General features: G+C 33.6%; 3 protein-coding genes across 10 annotated transcripts; 1 reads left to right on the forward strand and 2 right to left on the reverse strand.

Moving 5' to 3' along the window:
* On the forward strand, positions 2,014-4,136 carry LOC107642828 (cytochrome P450 71D8). The gene is made up of 2 exons (XM_016346310.2): positions 2,014-3,073; positions 3,375-4,136. Exons 1-2 carry the CDS (start codon positions 2,186-2,188, stop codon positions 3,984-3,986), a joined length of 1,500 nt encoding a protein of 499 aa, XP_016201796.1. The 5' UTR covers positions 2,014-2,185; the 3' UTR covers positions 3,987-4,136.
* Positions 4,216-7,130, reverse strand: LOC107642829 (multiple organellar RNA editing factor 3, mitochondrial). Of its 4 annotated transcripts, XM_021122989.1 has the most exons (6): positions 6,888-7,130; positions 6,194-6,711; positions 6,010-6,107; positions 5,549-5,614; positions 5,198-5,436; positions 4,877-5,076 (listed from the first exon to the last, which is right to left on the reverse strand). In XM_021122989.1, the coding sequence occupies exons 2-5, from the start codon at positions 6,568-6,570 to the stop codon at positions 5,204-5,206; spliced, it is 774 nt and encodes a 257-aa protein (XP_020978648.1). In that variant the 5' UTR covers positions 6,571-6,711; positions 6,888-7,130; the 3' UTR covers positions 4,877-5,076; positions 5,198-5,203. The 4 variants fall into 4 exon arrangements, with proteins under 4 accessions (XP_016201800.1, XP_020978648.1, XP_020978647.1 ...); XM_016346314.2 differs by lacking the exons at positions 4,877-5,076; positions 6,888-7,130 and adding an exon at positions 4,216-4,753 and having other exon boundaries at positions 5,169-5,436; positions 6,194-6,640; XM_021122988.1 differs by having other exon boundaries at positions 4,877-5,436; positions 6,194-6,658.
* On the reverse strand, positions 8,961-15,235 carry LOC107642830 (TATA box-binding protein-associated factor RNA polymerase I subunit B). Of its 5 annotated transcripts, XM_021122987.1 has the most exons (6): positions 14,765-14,964; positions 12,676-12,689; positions 11,928-12,605; positions 10,424-11,218; positions 10,170-10,303; positions 8,961-9,831 (listed from the first exon to the last, which is right to left on the reverse strand). In XM_021122987.1, the coding sequence occupies exons 3-6, from the start codon at positions 12,568-12,570 to the stop codon at positions 9,178-9,180; spliced, it is 2,226 nt and encodes a 741-aa protein (XP_020978646.1). In that variant the 5' UTR covers positions 12,571-12,605; positions 12,676-12,689; positions 14,765-14,964; the 3' UTR covers positions 8,961-9,177. The 5 variants fall into 5 exon arrangements, with proteins under 5 accessions (XP_020978646.1, XP_020978645.1, XP_016201803.1 ...); XM_021122986.1 differs by lacking the exon at positions 12,676-12,689 and having other exon boundaries at positions 11,928-12,575; positions 14,765-15,235; XM_016346317.2 differs by lacking the exon at positions 12,676-12,689 and having other exon boundaries at positions 14,765-15,235.

The raw sequence follows: 17,760 nt of genomic DNA on the forward strand, positions 1-17,760 counted from the left end.
TTCCAGCACACTATTAATAATGAGTAGTTACAAATATATCTTTAATTATACATTTGCTTTTTCCATATTCACTTTTTTTTGTTTATTATATTGAAATATATATAAATTTTATTTGTTGCATGTGAGTACATCAAAATTTGAAATATAATTTTTTATGGCCATTCCTTTCTAATAAGTAATTATTTAATGCCCAATATGATAGTGGTTATTATGATAACTACGTGAGAATGAAAATGGTTATTTCTCACGTTATCTCCACTATCTAGGTGAGAGATAATCGTTTCAATTTTCTTCCCACTATCCCATCAATTTCTCTTAACCAATAAACAATTATTTTTATTTTTTAAATTTAAATCAATCTAATTGGATCATAATTTAATTTAAAATTTTTTAAAATGGATATGTTTGATCAATTAGTAATAAAAAAGAGTACATAAAAAATTTTAGTTTAAATTATGATCCAATTGGATTGATTTAAATTTAAAAAATAAAAATAACCAACTGCCAATTATTAAGAGAAATTGATGGAATAGTAGGGAGAAAATTGAAACAGTTATCTCTCACAGATAACCGTTTCAATTCTCAGTTAGTTATCATGATGACGAATATCATAATGATCAATATTATTATTGCTTCTCATTAAATAACTTCTCTTTTTGAGTATTAATTGATCAAACATATCCATTTTAATCTCTTCTACCAATTTTTTTATGTATTAATTACATGCTAAAAGTTTGGATTATTGATAATATTAATATTTTTTATTATTTTTAAATTTTTTAAAAAAAATACATATATCTCGTTTACACAGTAAACAAAATATACACGTGTCAATGACTTGTCAAATCTCGTCTACTACGTAAAAAATTATCTCGTTTATAATGAACGAAATATGATAAGAAAATTTAAATCGATAATTTATCGTAAAAATATTTATTTCGATAAATATTACATTTATTTTATTTATTAAAATAAAAAATCCTCTTCCATCCACCACAACTTGCAAGAACTTGGTTAGTTGTATGTGCCATTCAATACTTAATTAGCTTCCTATTTGCTAGAACCTCATGACCTCAACATGAGATATATAGAAGTCAAGGAACAAATAAAATCTTGAATAGTTATATAATTTTAGCTGAAAAATATAAAAATTTTAATTTTATAACATAAAAACTATTTTCAATTGTACAGATTTTTTAATTAAATAACAAGATACATAAATTTTAGCTATACAACGCATAATCTTTTTTTGAATTGTGAAAAATTTTTAGTTGAATGACATTAAAAAATAACACAAAAAATTTAGTTGAAAAATACTACAACTTTAGTTAGCGAAATCGAACTAAGTTACCTCAATTTGGCAAATTGAGGTTGCCGAAAATCGCAAATTTCATCTAACAGTCTAACACGATGCCACCTACCACACTATTCAGTTTGCACCTTAGTATGGATAGTTATAGTTATGTTCACACCAAAATTATATCGCTTTTATTTAGTAAAATAATACTAGTAGTGGCTTAACAACATGCATGTTTAATTTAGCCCTTTTTTTTTGCGTTAAAACACAGAAGAAGAAAAAAAAATAATTTCTTTAGATAACCAACAAGAATTTAGCCAACAATAAATCAATAAATATTTTTGAATTGTATTCTATATTAATTAATTATTATTAATTAGTGATTATTTAAATTTTATTTTTTAAAAAATACAAAATTAATAATTATTAATTACATTTACTTAAAATTAGTTGGTTAAAAATTCTTTACCTATACTTTTCTAAAGAGAAAACATCAATTAAGTAAAAAGTTGAAATGACAATTATGTACTGAGTCCTACTCCTAATAGTATTGTAATTGGAAAATTTAATAAATAAATAGATAAAAAAAAAACATCAGCTAAATCACGTAGTATTATTCATAAATGATGGATTGAATAGGAATTTTATAAAATGCGTTTAGAAAGAAATTTTACCTTTTATGTTGAAACATATATATACAATATTTTATAGTTTATCTTCCAAAATAAGTTTTTTGTATATATAGAGCAGCTAGCTTCTACGCTTAGCTTTATCATTTACGTTTACATACATAGATTAAAGATTGTATAAATAGGACAGAATCAAAGCAAAAATCATTACAAGCACAAACCGTCATATAGATATAGAGCTCGTTTAATTAATAATAACATGGAACCTCAACCCTACTTTTTGGTTATTGCAATTTTGGTCTTCACAGTCTTGCATTTTCTTGCAAAATATTCCAAACCAAGATCCTATAAACTCCCCCCTGGTCCATGGAAATTACCCATCATTGGTAACATCCATAACCTTGCTCTAGCAGGACCATTACCACACCGTGCTTTCAGAGAACTTGCAAAGAAATATGGACCCATCATGCACCTCAAACTCGGTGAGAACTCCACAGTGGTTGTATCTTCCGCTAAGCTAGCCAAGGAAGTTCTCAAAACCCATGATGCCTGTTTTCAAAAGAGGCCTTTTATTGCCGCTGTTCCAACCCTTGTATATGGCCCTGCAGATATTGCATTCTCTCCGTCCGGCGATTACTGGAGAGATATGCGCAAGATATGTACTCTAGAGCTTTTGAGTGTGAAAAAGGTTCAGTCTCTGGCTTCTATAAGAGAAGCCGAGGCTGAAAAGCTCATTCAGACGGTCCGTGAATCTGCGGGTTCACGGATCAATCTGAGTGACATGATTTTCTCCTTGATAAACGCTTCTGTTTACAGGGCGACTTTTGGTAGCTACAACAAGGAGCATGATGAGTTTGTGGTTCTAATCAAAGAAGCAATGGAAATCCTTGGAGGATTTCATTGGGCGGATTTATTTCCGTCGATGAAACCTCTGTATTATTTGAGTGGGTTGAAGTCCAAGGTGGAGAAGCTGCACAAGAAACTTGATAGGATCTTGGAGGACATCGTAATGGAACATCAAAAGAAACAAAGAGAAGGTAGGATCGATGCGGAGGAGGAAGACCTTGTTGATGTTCTATTGAGAGTCCAACAAAATAGCAGTCTCCAGACCAAGCTAACAATCGCAAACGTCAAAGCCGTCATTGAGGTTAGTATTAATGCAAAAAAAGAGTGTAGGAACCAGCAATTTTTTGAAATAAATGATGATAAAATCTGACCAAGAATTATTTAAAAATAATGCAAAGAATAATAATGATTTTGGAGTTTTCAAATGAAAATTATTGACTGATTCTGAAGTTCTCAAGTGAAAGTCAAATATAATTTTTTTACATCTTCAATACATTGAATTCATAAAAAAATTATAATATTTTTATTATTAAACTCTTAAAATGTGTCCTTGAGATTAAAACTGGCTAATAATAATAATAATAAATTTCAACTGTTTACAGGACATGTTTGCTGCTGGAACGGATACTACAGCATCAACAATAGAATGGGCCATGGCAGAAATGATAAAGAACCCAAGAGTGATGGCAAAGGCACAAGCTGAATTAAGAGAAGCACTTAGAGGAAAGAAAACAATTCATGAAACCGATATTGAAGATCTAAGTTACTTAAAGCTAGTGGTCAAAGAGACACTAAGGTTACACTCACCAACTCCATTGTTGATCCCTAGAGAATGCACCGAAGCAACCAACATTCATGGCTATACTATACCAATCAAAACAAGAGTGATGGTTAATGTGTGGGCAATTGCAAGAGATCCCCAATACTGGCACGACTCTGAGAGTTTTATACCTGAGAGATTTGAAGAAAGTTCTTTGGACTTCAAAGGGAATAATTTTGAGTATTTACCATTTGGGGCAGGAAGAAGAATATGCCCTGGCATGACTTTTGGTGTTGCCAGCGTTACACTTCCTTTGGCTCTGTTACTTTACCATTTCAATTGGGAACTCCCCAGTGGAATGAAGACTGAGGATGTGGACATGACTGAACTCGCTGGCTTGGCAATTGGAAGAAAACATGCCTTGTGTTTGATTCCCACTGTTTATGATCCATAACTTTATCATAATATTCTCATTTAGTTTTTTGTTCTAGTTACCAACATCTATGTGATGCCATCATAGTATTGTATGTTAGCTCTAGTATTGCACTCGTGGAAAAACAAATTAGGATTCGCCGCCAAGTTAATATATAATAGTTCATAAATATTTCTTTTATGTCATTTTTTAATTATACGGGTGTGGTTGGTCATAAAGTTTATCTACATGACTACATTGATCCTTGATATTCATAATAAACTTCCATCTTAACCTGTTATGTTGAAACCATAAAAATGTGTACGAAGCATTGATTTTTAAACTATAACAAGGAAAAATAATTCTCAAATATCCAAATCTGACAGCCCAGGTACATCATCAGATTCATTTTCAGGGGCCGCATCACTGCAGAACTTGCAAGAAATTTTCTCTGGTTTCAACTGCAAGCATTCGTCGATCTGTTCCTCTAACCAAGCATGTCTTCTTTCGAGCTTCAACACACCAATATGCATAATCCGAACGTCAACTTGTGCAAATTTTGTAATTCTTCTGACACTTGCGTCTATCCAGTCTCAAAATAAATCCCAATTTGAACTGACTCTTCTTCAACTTGTTTTGCTAGTCATTTTACCATAGACATTCGAAATAAACAATCTTCAATTACGTCATTCCAAGCCCAAGGTCGGAGGAAATTATTGAAGCAAATATCTGAGCAATCCCTTGGCTCCGGTATTATCTAATGGTGCTTAATTGTTGGTTATAGACTTGGCCAGCTGCTAGTAACAAAACTTGAAACAAAATAAACAAAGAACTCTTAGTCATAATCAAAATCACCAAGATACATATACACTTGGATTTCACACTTGACCAGATAAAAAGGCTACAGACACAAATATGTAAAATAATCAGTATCCCAAAAGGCGAACTGCTTTGGCTCTGGCAAAAAAATAACCAGATTACTAAGGATCCATGCTGCGAGAATTTGAATACTAAGATAAGTACAATCAACCAAAAGTTTATCAATTTAATAGTAAACGATCTGAATTGGATATCACATCATCATAATGATACTAAAGATTCTAATCATATGATGTCCAAGTTCAGGCAGAGTCATTTCCAAATAAAAAACCACGGACATACAACATGCCTTCAGATTCAGAACTTAAATCAGAATTCTCCACTACAACTACTAAGTTCTCTTACTTATATGGGGGAAATTTGTCAAGCAGAGATCATGTTTAACATTTTGGTCCACCAGAAGGAGAGTTTTGACTGTTCATTGGAGTCGATTGCTGCATAGGTACTCCCTGACTTTGGTTCCAGTCCTGTCTTTGAACAGGGTCTCTCCTTTCAACCTGCATTGTTTCACGACGCCTGTCATGCCGTGGCCGAGGTCTACTCCTAGTTGGTTGCCTCTCAGAATATCTATACTGCGGCCTTGGAATCACTTTCCCATCAACAAATAAGTCACCTGAAAATTCATGTTACATGATCAAAACAACCAATAATTTTAAAAAAAAAAAAAAGAAAGAATGATCAAACAATCAAATTACATGTTGATTATGTCAGGGTCCAAAACTCACCCCCATAGTCCTTGTTGGGAACATCAAGATATGAATCCGGCAGCACCCAAAGAACTCCAGGTAACTCTATTAAGGCAGGAAAAATAGCAATAGTTAAGCATATGAAACAACACACAATTATACAGAATGAATGACAGGCAAATAAATGTGAAACACCAATTCTGATTATCCAAAAAAATATATAGAGAGAGAACAGATACAGATATAGTATTTTTTTGGTGACAGATACAGATATAGTATGATACTTGTGCCCTAACTCCAAAAGGTATTTAAATTTAAACATCACAGAAATAATTTGAGGAGTCTTTTAAATACAAAGCAATTATGATATCAAAAATGCTTTGCAAATCAGAATTTAACACATGCAAGCAATGAAAACAAATCTAATAAGCTTCGACATTAATGAAAGACAAGAGCTGATGGGAAGAGGAATCAGAAAGAAAGTAGCGGTAAAAACCTACCTTTAACTTTGTAAGAAAGCTCTTCGGAAATGAGGGCGCCAAAACCAGTATATGTAGTAGTGGAAACAGAGTATATCTTCTTCTTAGCCTCTTCCTCACTACATAGTTAGCAGAAAACTCAAAAATCAAAACAGGAGGAAAGAAAAAAGAAGCAAATTAGGCATTGAGGTTGAGAAAGAAGGACCTTCCAAGAACTTGAGCTAGTGTTTTGACATAGGCATCAACCATTTGTTGTTCGGAGGGTTTGGGATTCTCGGGGAACTCCATGACGATGAGCCAGTGCTCGTAGTCGCAGCCATCGAGAAGAATAGTCTCCTTGGGCGGACGGTTGCTCCAATTGGGAGAGGGATCGTTCAGCGGCGAGTAACCCGAACCCGACGACTTGGTCCGAACCCGGTGGAGCCTCGCACAATCAGGAACCGGTAGTGTTTGTTTGGCGGCACACAGAGCAAAAGGCAAGCGAGAACGAGATCGAGAAACGGTTGCAGGTGCAGAGGAAGACGAAGAGAGAGCTCGTGAGAGCGTAGATGCTAGGATGCGCCGGGCGTTCCAGTACGCCATTTGCTGTTCCTTGCTCCAGCCTAAGGAAGGGGTGATGTTTTTTTGTATTCCTCTTTTTGTTCTCTTGGACCCTTGGGCCGTTGGGCCACTTTGTCAACCCAAATAATTAAAGGAAGAATCTCTTTAAACCCTATCGTTAATCTAACAACAAAATATTCATTTCATTCACAGTGACAACAATCGATAGCAACAAGATCACACATCTCATATCTTATAATCATCATCAAATCCAAAATCAATAACAAGAATCTGAAATAATAATCTCTATATGACGCATAGCAACACAAACACAAAGCAAAGAAAGTGCGAAAACATACTGTATCCATTGTCAACAAGGTAATTGAAGGCGTGATTATCGCAGTTGTAGGTGAACTTGTTGTTGGTAGCGGGTAGCTTCTGAAGGCACTGGAAAGCGATGGAGTTGAAGTTCCCTGAAAATTCAGTGTACTCGGCGAGAATCACGGTCCCGCGAGAAACGAAAGCGTAGATCAGCGACCTCTGATTCTACCCCATCGATGAATCGAAATTCCGAAAATTTGAACCAGTAACAATAAATCAGTGAATTGATGATTTACAGCCTAATTAAAAACTAAATTCAACTAATTATACCAAATCAATAGCACCTATGTAAGAATCAAATCAGTCAATACAGCCTTAGACTTCAAAGGGAATAATTTTGAGTATTTACCATTTGGGGCAGGAAGAAGAATATGCCCTGGCATGACTTTTGGTGTTGCCAGCGTTACACTTCCTTTGGCTCTCTTACTTTACCATTTCAATTGGGAACTCCCCAGTGGGATGAAGCCTGAAGATGTAGACATGACTGAACTCGCTGGCTTGGCAATTGGAAGAAAACATGCCTTGTGTTTTTTTGGTGACTTTTTAATTTTTTTTGGTGACTAAACATGCCTTGTGTTTGATTCCCACTGTTTATAATCCATAACTTTATCATAATGTTCTCATTTAGTTTTTTGTTCTAGTTACCAACATCTATGTGATGCCATCATAGTATTGTATGTTAGCTCTAGTATTGCACTCGTAGAAAAACAAATTAGGATTCGCAGCCAAGTTAATTTATAGTAGTTCATAAATATTTCTTTTATGTCATTTTTTAATTATACGGGTGTGGTTGGTCATAAAGTTTATACTCATAGGGAGCTTCTATGATGCTGAAAGAAAAATCCTTCAGCAGCTGTTGACGCTACATGTCATTTGGTGGGGCGAACACGTATTCCGTTAAAGTGTTTCATTAATTATTTTTGGAACAACTGCAGTCGATGGCAGATGGTTCAGTATGAGATCTTACGTTCGACCATAGTGTGTCATAAGTTGTGGTTAAGAAATAGATTAAAATATGATAATAACTTTAATTTAAGAAAATAAATTTAATATGATAATGATATTTTTTTTTTGTTCTGTTTATTCAGAATGGACGTATGTCAAGACATTGTCTGGCCAGAGAGTATGTTGTGCAAGTTAAAAAATATTATTGGATCATTGTTGCCTTAAGAAACATAAAAATGAATTTCTAAATAATAAAAAAAAGAAATGAATCCATTCCAATATTTAAGAAAAACAAATGAGTTAAGAAATTTAATTTTTTAAAATATGTACTAATATTTGAAAATTCAAATGATAACAAATAACAGTCTCGTATAGTATATACTTATTACGTGTTCCTTCTAATGATATTTCATAATTGACAATTACATTTAATTTATATATTGAAAAATATTTCCATCTCAAATTTCACATAATATTTTATTAACATTATTATAATGACATTTTATATTTTATAACAATTTCAAAATTTTATTACACTTGTATATAATATTTTACAATTTTTTATAATTATTTTTAATAACCATTAAAAAAATAATAAATAAAAAGCCTAATCATTTATATCCAATTTTTTCAATATCTAAAATTTTGAAACCATATTTTATCATCTCATATCGCTGATGTACTTGTAATTATAACTCTCGTTATTAACTATAATTTATTTTGTGATTTTTCTTGTATTCATTAGACTATATTAAGAAAAATATACTTTTTTGGTATACAAAAAAAATATATTAATTACATTACATCTAAAATTACATCATCCGAGATAATACAAATTTAACAATTTTGGTTCAACCTAAGTTTTTTTTCTATCTGTAGGCCCACTGTCCTTTAAATTTTTTTAACAGTTTTATTTTTATCTTTTCTTCATGCAAAAATGATTCCAAAATCTTCCTTAACCTGTTTTTTGGTGATCAGATAAGTTTATCTATGTCCAAATTTCAAAACCACCAGATATAAAATAAATAAATATTATAATTATTTTGACTAACTAAAGTCAATAGTGTTACTTATAAGTTAGAATGCACATTTTCTGAAACAGGGGACCCACAACTGAACACGATCAGATAACACTCATCCAATATACAAAACACTACTTCGAACACGGGTATGACACGTTGCATCAGCAAGTGCTGAAGAATCTTTCGTTCAGCACGTTAGAATTTTCCTCATAATAAACTTCCATCTTAACCTGTTATGTTTGAAACCATAAAAATGTGTACGAAGCATTGATTTTTAAACTATAACAAGGAAAAATAATTCTCAAATATCCAAATCTGACAGCCCAGGTACATCATCAGATTCATTTTCAGGGGACGCATCACTGCAGAACTTGCAAGAAATTTTCTCTGGTTTCAACTGCAAGCATTCGTTGATCTGTTCCTCTAACCAAGCAAGTCTTCTTTCGAGCTTCAACACACCAATATGCATAATCCGAACGTCAACTTGTGCGACCCTAGCGCAAGCCCGAAGCAGGATGTAGTAATCAGCATGAGCAACATACTCCAAGGCACCTTCATCTATCTTCCTCACATAGTGAAGATAATCGTGTCGTCTTTTCTTCTTGACAATAGGTGGTATATAGTAGAACCTATTCTCCTCCATGTCTAACTTCATCCGTGCAATGGCTTCCTTGACATGAGGTTTTTCTGAACTGTGCGCATTGGAATCTGATTCATCACTGCCTCTAAAACTCTTTGAGGAATCATCGTCCTTGTCATTGTCCCCATCATCTTTATCCACATTTTCAGGCAAATGATTTCCAAGGCTGGTGGCATCATTAAGAGATGGCTGATTAGAATGTTCTTTACTTGTCCTCTCCCTCTCAGATGTCCTACCAACCGATGCATTATCCCTCGACCTTGTTTGATTAAGAGAACTGTTAGATTGTTCTCCATGTACTGAAGGCTTAGTATCCTGATATACAAAATATCATTGAATAAGAATTGATTTTAGAAAGAATTATTCACAATGTAGCTAGCAAGCAAGGACAAACAAGTCAAAACACTTTACATTAGATGGTAGATAGACATGAGTTGACAAATGTATTCGCATTTGATGAAAAATAAGTGAGAATAAAAATCGAAGTCCACAGGCATTGCTCATGTCCCGAAGACAAGAGATCATGACCACAGGGGAAACTTCCCTCTTGATGCACCAAGGGAAAGAAGAAAGAAGTTGAAAGTGGTTACGGCATATTTTAATTCTAAAGATTGTGTGTGCCAAAAGTACAACTCAATCAAGCCTTGAATTACCTTTTCATTCATATAAAAGTTCCATAGGTACTCTATCATCTTTTCTTCTTCGTAATTCCCATATGACGCCTCTGACCCAGCAAAGACAACATCCCTACAGTGTTTGAGATATGTTGACAGGTCTTTTGAATACTCTGTCAATAAAATATTGGGTGTTAGCTAATCTTTTAACTTTTGCTGAAATAAGAGGAAACTAGAATATATACTCATAAAGATTGGCTAAAAACAGATTGATCTTGGTAAATAAAGAGCACCTTGGATATCTGCAAGATCATTATATATTGCTTGAAGGTGTTGGAGAAGTCCTGAAGTGTCTAATTCATTTTCCTGTTGTTTCATTTTGTCTTTATCCGAATCTTCTTCACTAGAATTAGGTCTATCACGGGAGGAAAAAGATGTACCCTTCTCACCATTGTCTTTGGTATTACCTTTGTTGGACAAACTTTTCTCCCATTCTCCCGAACCATTTATGTTAAACAACATTCTTATTGCTACAACCAGAATTGACATCACACAAACATGAATAGGTAGCTTAAAATGTCTTTCGGATAAGGATAACCACAAATCTGGAGGCATGGCCCATTCATATATGCGGCTTACATGAGGAAGAATCTTTTCAGAAGGAAGAGATAATCTCTGAAGATATCTACGTGCTATTCCAAAGAAATTCACAGGAGGTAGCTCCAAGCCTATGAACTGAGCAATTGATGCAGCAAATGTTTCTAGTTTCAGCACCGTAAGAACTCGCTGAGGCTTGAACATCACACTTGAACTAATAGGGCATGCACTTGATGGCCGTCCAAGACGCTTTTCAATTTCAACAAATGCAGAAATATACGGAATCTTCCCTTCCAGTGTCCCCTTGATTAAATCAGATGGAAGGACAGGTTCCCTTGCAACATGACATGCCAGAAAAGAAACAGCAAGAGTACAGGATGGTGGAATCCTTTTCTTTAAGGCCCTGAACCATATCATCACGGCACGCTGACCATATAAATTGTAGGGTTCATCTCTGTATTTAGCCCGTGTCTTACGATCTTCGGGTTCTTCTGAAACCAAGTTACCAAGGGAGAAATAAACTCAGTGAATTACAAGAACAGATGACTCAAACAAAAGAAAAGAAAGAAAAGTTCATTCTATGCAATGGAAAGGAGAAACTATCCTAAACATTAAGTGTATAACTTCATAACCAATCCTTTCGTCCTGTTGTTAAGATAGCAATAATTAAAAATCAACTTTAAGCTTAATGAATGCCAAATTGAGTTGTGACTAATCAAACACAAGATGCTAGGGTGATTAAATTTTTAGCTAACTTAATATCAAGTTTCACTGAACTTCACCAGTAATTAACAAAAAGCATTTAGCCTAGAGCCTTTCAAGACCAACACACAATGACGCACCCGTGGAAGAAAACAAAAATAAACCAAATATCGGAAATCATGTTCAATCTTGACCCTCCCTATATATAGAAATGGATTAGCACGTTCAGAACTAGACCCTGCAATGTTTGTGACTTCATGAACATATATGAAAAATCACAAGCCATTAAATTGGCAAATAGCCAAACACCTACGGTGCACAAGTACTGCTACCTTAAACTTCTTAAATTTGTGACTAAATCATTTTATCAAATTGTAATATTCAAAAGTGCATGTGCAGAAATTAAAATAAATAAATAAAGATTGATGCGATGCAATGCAATGCAACAAAAGAGGCGTAAAGATGCAAAATAGACGCGAAGATTGATAGTGTTAGGACCTTCTTCATGCTGCATCTCAGAGTCATGGATAACTTGATCAGCCCAATCATCATTGAAGACACCAGTTCCGAACACGAACCTCAACCAAATGGGCGGCATCAATCCGCAAATCAAAGGCGTAACCTTGAACTCCTTAACCAACGCCTCACACTGAAGCTGAACCATAATCTGCAACCCTAACACGTACCTCATCCTAACTTCATTCTGGTAATCCTCAAAGCTCAGAACATTGGCGCCAGCCACGTCAGCAAAATCTTCGGGAACAGAGTGAATATCGCCGAAAAGCGGAGCGTAATTCTCCTCCTCTCTCTTCACCTCGACGGCGTTGCTCCGGCCAGGGGTTTGGTTGTCGTCGTCGTCCAACCCGAGGTTGCGGAGGAGAACCGATTGTGAGTCGTACTGGGAGATTGGCTCCGCTTTGATTCCGACGGTTGAAGTTCGATGGCGCTGCTGGCTGGCGAGGTATATGCCGGCGGAGGCGCCGCCGCTTTTGTAGAGATCGTTGTCGTCGACGGCGGTGTCGACAACATCCTCGGAGCGGGAACCGCAGCGGTTGCAGTAGAAAAATCCGTCATCGCCGTCGACGAGGCCGACATTTCCGCAGGCGTGGCAGGTCAAGGTGTGGGGATCAATATCAGCCATGACATCTGGAGAAGTGAAGTGAAGACCAGCTGTGACTGTGAAGCGCAGGCGCCAAACTAGGTGAAGAGTTCATAGTTCATACAAGAATTAAGAATACCTGAATACCTGAAACTTGAAGACTAAAGTAATGGAGGCCCAATAAGAAGCCATCTAATATTTTTTTTATCTTCAATAGCGGGTTCAATGCCAAAAAAGTTCAAATTTGGCCTATTGGAGTATTGGATTGGTAAAAAATAGTTTTTATGATCATTTCTAATTTTTGTCTTTTTTTTTTATAAAAAAAAATTAAAACACTGTTTTTAAACTAAATACTGGGAATAGTACTCTCTCTCGAGTTTGACATCTTTTCTTAAGTATAAACAGTCAAAATTAAATATTAAACAAAGTTGCAAGAACCAAATCAGTTTAAATAAATATAAAATAAAATTATTAAAAATTTAATATATAATTTTAGAATACACGTAATGTTCCATCTTTAAAATAAATTTTTTTTAATCAACAAGAAGTCACAACTAAAAAATTAACTCAAAAATTTCGATAGTTATATATAATGATACAAATACATGTATGTATTTTAAAAAACTCTTCATTATTCCAGTAACAAAAGAACTTAAAGAAAATGGAGTATAGAATTAAACAACTAAAACTGAATTGAACATCTTAAAATGCACATTTGTTGTGCTTCAAAAAAAGAAGGAATACAAACAAAAAAATTAATCTCAGTAAATTACAAGTTTCAACCAAGGTTCTGAGAACCGAACCGGTCATCAAACCGCTCTAGTTACTGGTTTACTGGTTTATTAGTCCAACCGGTCTAACCGTGGTTCAACCGAAAAAACTGTTTTAAAATAAAATTATAAATAAACATCCTAAAATATAACTCATCCCATTTTTTGTCTCATGACAACACTATCATTCAGACAACATAATCATTGAATACAATGCAAAGCTACTTATTCATTGAAATCTCACATTATACAAACAACTTTCATGACTTAAGTTCACATTTTCAGCAAACAATTGTAACCAATGTTATTTATTCTTTTACGATGATATGTACAAATCGTGTATAGTACAAAACTACAAACTAACTGGAAATAGATATGAGCTTAGATGCATGATTATGTAGTGTAGTGAGGTGAATTTTTGTCTCTGTTGTTAACATGAGATTATACAATGCTCCCCCTGTGAATTTGTCTCCAAGAAACATTATAATATTTATGAATTCACAAAATGTTTACTCTAGGGAACCAGAGAGCATACATACTGGACTAGGCAAGTAATGCTTAACTACATTGAATAAATTTGCATGGCCTTGACATGACTTTGACTAATAACACAGAGACAAATATGCATTGAAATAACCACAATCATAAACACCATTACCAAATTAAATAAAAAATCAACCAAAAATCACCTTGCAAATCAAAAACTCAATCTCTTGAACTCAATAATTACATCCGATATCCAACTAAATAATTGCATCACAGTTATCATAAACTGATTTCAAAGCCTAGAAGCAGAGTGAAATTAAAAACATGAAGCATATAATAAATCAAAAGATCACCAATAGCAAGTTTTTTAATAAGAACAGAAGTTAAGAACAATGAAAAATGAAAAAAGATTCAACAGTTTTCAGCCCAATTTTAATAAAGCTCATCACAATGATTAACAACAACAAAAAATACTGAAGGAACAGTGAATTGCAAATTTAAAATTTAAAAGTTATCAATTTAAAATTTATCATCAAATACAATCAGTGAGCAAAGCCAATCAACCAAGCACTAACTAAGTATTCTGTTCTGATTCTGTGACTAGGAAGCAACAAATTCAGCCACAAATTCAAGTTACAGCAACAAATTTAACAAATCCAAGTAAAGTCCCAATTTACAGTAACATTTAGATTAGCAACAAGGCAAATTTGATTAGCAATTCAGCAACAATCAGTGAGCAAAGCCAATCAACAAAGCACTAACTAAGTATTCTGTTCTGATTCTGTGACTAGGAAGCAACAAATTCAGCCACAAATTCAAGTTACAGCAACAAATTTAACAAATCCAAGTAAAGTCCCAATTTACAGTAACATTTAGATTAGTAACAAGGAAAATTTGATTAGCAATTCAGCAACATGCAAAAATACAGGGAGAAGGAAAATCTGAAAGAGAGAACAGGGAAGGATGGTGCAGGGACTCACCAACGGTCGACAGCGAGTCGGCGACCACCCCACGGAAGGCGACGAAGCAAGAGACAACCCCACGAGTTGCTTCTGCCGCCGGCAACGAGACAGTCGAACCACGAGATGCCAGTGACTGAGACAAGACTCGAGTGAGACTGGGAGGCAGAATCGAGCAGAGACCACGACGGACGACAAGCAGCAACCAACACGCACAGCTCGAGCACTCACTGGCGGAGGGAGGCGCGAGCAGCCGAGCACAGAGGAGAACGGCGAGATGCGAGCACCCAACGTGGAGGATCCGGCGAGAGGCCCGAGAGCACGAAGACAGAAGTTCTTGAATGCGATGGACGGCGGCAGCAGTCTCTCACTCCGACAGACGGCGACAACTATTGGTGGAGGCTAGGGTTTGCTTTCTTTGGTGGAGGCTAGGGCAATTTGCTCTTTGCTGAAGGAAGGAGTTGGAGAAGGGGGAATGGGGATAACGCGTGCTTTCTGCCTTTCAAGGAAGGAAACGACGTCGTTTTCTGTAAACCGGCCGGATTCCGGTCCGGTCCGACCCACCGGTAACTGGCCGGTTCAACAATTTTTGAACGGTTTTTAATTTTGCAGTTTTACACACTGGACCGGACCGTTTTTTTGCCAGTTTCCGGTTGAACTTCAACCGGTCGATCCAGTCCGGTTTTCAGAATATTGGTTTCAACAGAATTAAGAAGCAATAATTTTAATCGTTGTATATCAATTGAGTATTAAGAAAGGGGGTAAAGTACCAATCCGGTCCCTGTCTATTTCCCAAAATGACAAGACGATCTTTAACCAAAAATACGTTCCATTACGGTTCTTGACCCTGTACTTCGTCTGCCAACCCGGTCTTTCTGTCAGTTTTCCGGCGAAAACTTGACGGAAATTGCTGATGTGTCAGGTTAAAAAATGGATAGGGACCTAGTTGTCTCTAAATTTAAATTGGTTAGGGGTTTATTTGTCCGTATTATTCTTTAAATAATATTTTTTATTCATTATATTAATATTCTTTTTTTAATAAATAAATACAAACTAATTAATAAATTATTCAAATTTAAAAATATTATTTATTATGAAACCAAATAAATAATTTTTAAATATATAAATAATAAACACTAAAATTCAGTTAATACATTAATATTAATAACCCTATGATATACTATTAGTATTATGATCTAGCTAATTTTTACAATAAAGTGAAAACTAATGAACACATTATTTAATATATAGTAAACTTTTTTTGATTAATAACAAATTTAATTTTTTTATCTCTTTAAACTAAATTAATAATTTTATTTGATATCTTTACACTAAAATACACTATGAGTAGACTACTAATACTAAATGAAATAAAACATAATAGAATTATTAATTTAGTTTAAAGAGATAAAAAATTAAATTTGTTACTAGTAAAAAAAAGTTTACTGTATATCAAATAATGTGTTCATTATTTATAATACTAATAGTATATCATAGGGTTATTATCACCAATGGATCCACTCCTATAGGTGACTACAGTTTGAAATTTTATTGAGTAGTATATAATAATAATAATATTTATTTGCCTCCATTAAATTATTAAATTTGACCCCATAATAATTTGTTATTCAACTTTCGACACTTGATAATCAATTTGAGAACTTCATATTAGATTTCCATTATAATAATCAATTTTTAAATTTAAATAAGATTGGTGTTCTTTTTTCGAAATCGGCTCAAAAGAATATTATTTATCAATTTGTGTTTCTTCTTTTGAAATTAGCTTTAGTTTTTTTTCATAATAACTATACTAATTGAATGAATTTTTTCAACTATGAATATCATCAAGAGCTAATTGTATGAAAGTTGAGTTTTAAATGATTGTTTAACGACATATACAAAAAAAGACATTTTTTTGTGACTAAAAAAAGGGACATTTTGATTATATTGTCAAGATTTCAAAATATAAAATATAAAAAATTAAATTTTAAATTATGTGTTATTATTTAAATTACTATTTTTATATTTTAATTTGTAATTAGATATCTTGAAACCTAATCATATTTTATAATAATAAAATATATTTTGGATCCGTCACTAGTTATTATTATTAATTTCTTAACTGAATTTTAATGTTTATTATTTATATATTTAAAAATTATATTTAAAAATTATTTATTTGGTTTCATAATAAATAATATTTTTAAATTTGAATAATTTATTAATTAGTTTGTACTTTTTTATTAAAAAAAGAATATTAATATAATGAATAAAAATATAATTAAAAATATTGTTTAAAGAATAATAAAGACAAATAAACCCCTAACCAATTTAAATTTAGAGACAACTAGATCCCTATCCATTTTTTAACCTGACACGTCAGCAATTTCCGTCGAGTTTTCGCCGAAAAACTGACAAAAGGACCGGGTTGGCAGATGGAATACATGGTTAGGAACCGTAATGAAACGTGTTTTTTGTTAAGGATCGTCTTGTCATTTTGGGAAATGGACAAGGACCGGATTGGTACTTTACTCTTAAGAAAGGTTTATTATAACCATTTCAGAGCGACAGGGTGAATGTGGATAGGGTTACTGAACTCTGGTATTGATTCTTTAATGTATGCGATTTTGGTTGAGGGTGACTTTGGCTAATTTTTTTTATAGTGAAAAATGAGGTGTGATTTATCTTAATATTATCAGATTTTTGTGTAATACGTGAATATGAGAAATAGTTAGTATGGCTGTATGGATAGAAATCGAAAGTATCAATTTCAAAAAGGATAGAAAATGAAATAGGAATCATGGATGACAAATCTTAGAGGATTCTTCCTTAAAAAAATCGTTACTAACAATTTCTATAGGGAAGAATCTCTAAAAGGTAAATTGTTAGTTACATATTTAATTTTATAGGAATCATTAGTAACGATTTTTTTTAAGTGGTTTAAACTTCAGTAATCGTTAATTGCGTTTCCTGATTGAGGTAAATTTTAACATTATAGCAGCGTATTACACAATTCT

Source organism: Arachis ipaensis, chromosome B05, assembly GCF_000816755.2.
Source record: "Arachis ipaensis cultivar K30076 chromosome B05, Araip1.1, whole genome shotgun sequence".
Taxonomy (NCBI): Eukaryota; Viridiplantae; Streptophyta; class Magnoliopsida; order Fabales; family Fabaceae; genus Arachis; species Arachis ipaensis.

What these genes read in the sequence shown, in the direction of transcription:
- LOC107642829 (XM_016346314.2), bottom strand. Translation starts at nt 6,570, where the DNA reads ATGGCGTACTGGAACGCCCGGCGCATCCTAGCATCTACGCTCTCACGA. An exon ending in CTAGCTCAAGTTCTTGGAAG is followed by an intron (nt 6,108 to 6,193) that starts GTCCTTCTTTCT and finishes CTAACTATGTAG; the next exon opens with TGAGGAAGAGGCTAAGAAGA. An exon ending in GCTTTCTTACAAAGTTAAAG is followed by an intron (nt 5,615 to 6,009) that starts GTAGGTTTTTAC and finishes CTGCCTTAATAG; the next exon opens with AGTTACCTGGAGTTCTTTGG.
- LOC107642828 (XM_016346310.2), top strand. Translation starts at nt 2,186, where the DNA reads ATGGAACCTCAACCCTACTTTTTGGTTATTGCAATTTTGGTCTTCACA. An exon ending in ACGTCAAAGCCGTCATTGAG is followed by an intron (nt 3,074 to 3,374) that starts GTTAGTATTAAT and finishes AACTGTTTACAG; the next exon opens with GACATGTTTGCTGCTGGAAC.
- LOC107642830 (XM_021122986.1), bottom strand. Translation starts at nt 12,570, where the DNA reads ATGGCTGATATTGATCCCCACACCTTGACCTGCCACGCCTGCGGAAAT. An exon ending in TGAGATGCAGCATGAAGAAG is followed by an intron (nt 11,219 to 11,927) that starts GTCCTAACACTA and finishes ACTTGGTTTCAG; the next exon opens with AAGAACCCGAAGATCGTAAG. An exon ending in ACTTTTATATGAATGAAAAG is followed by an intron (nt 9,832 to 10,169) that starts GTAATTCAAGGC and finishes TTTGTATATCAG; the next exon opens with GATACTAAGCCTTCAGTACA.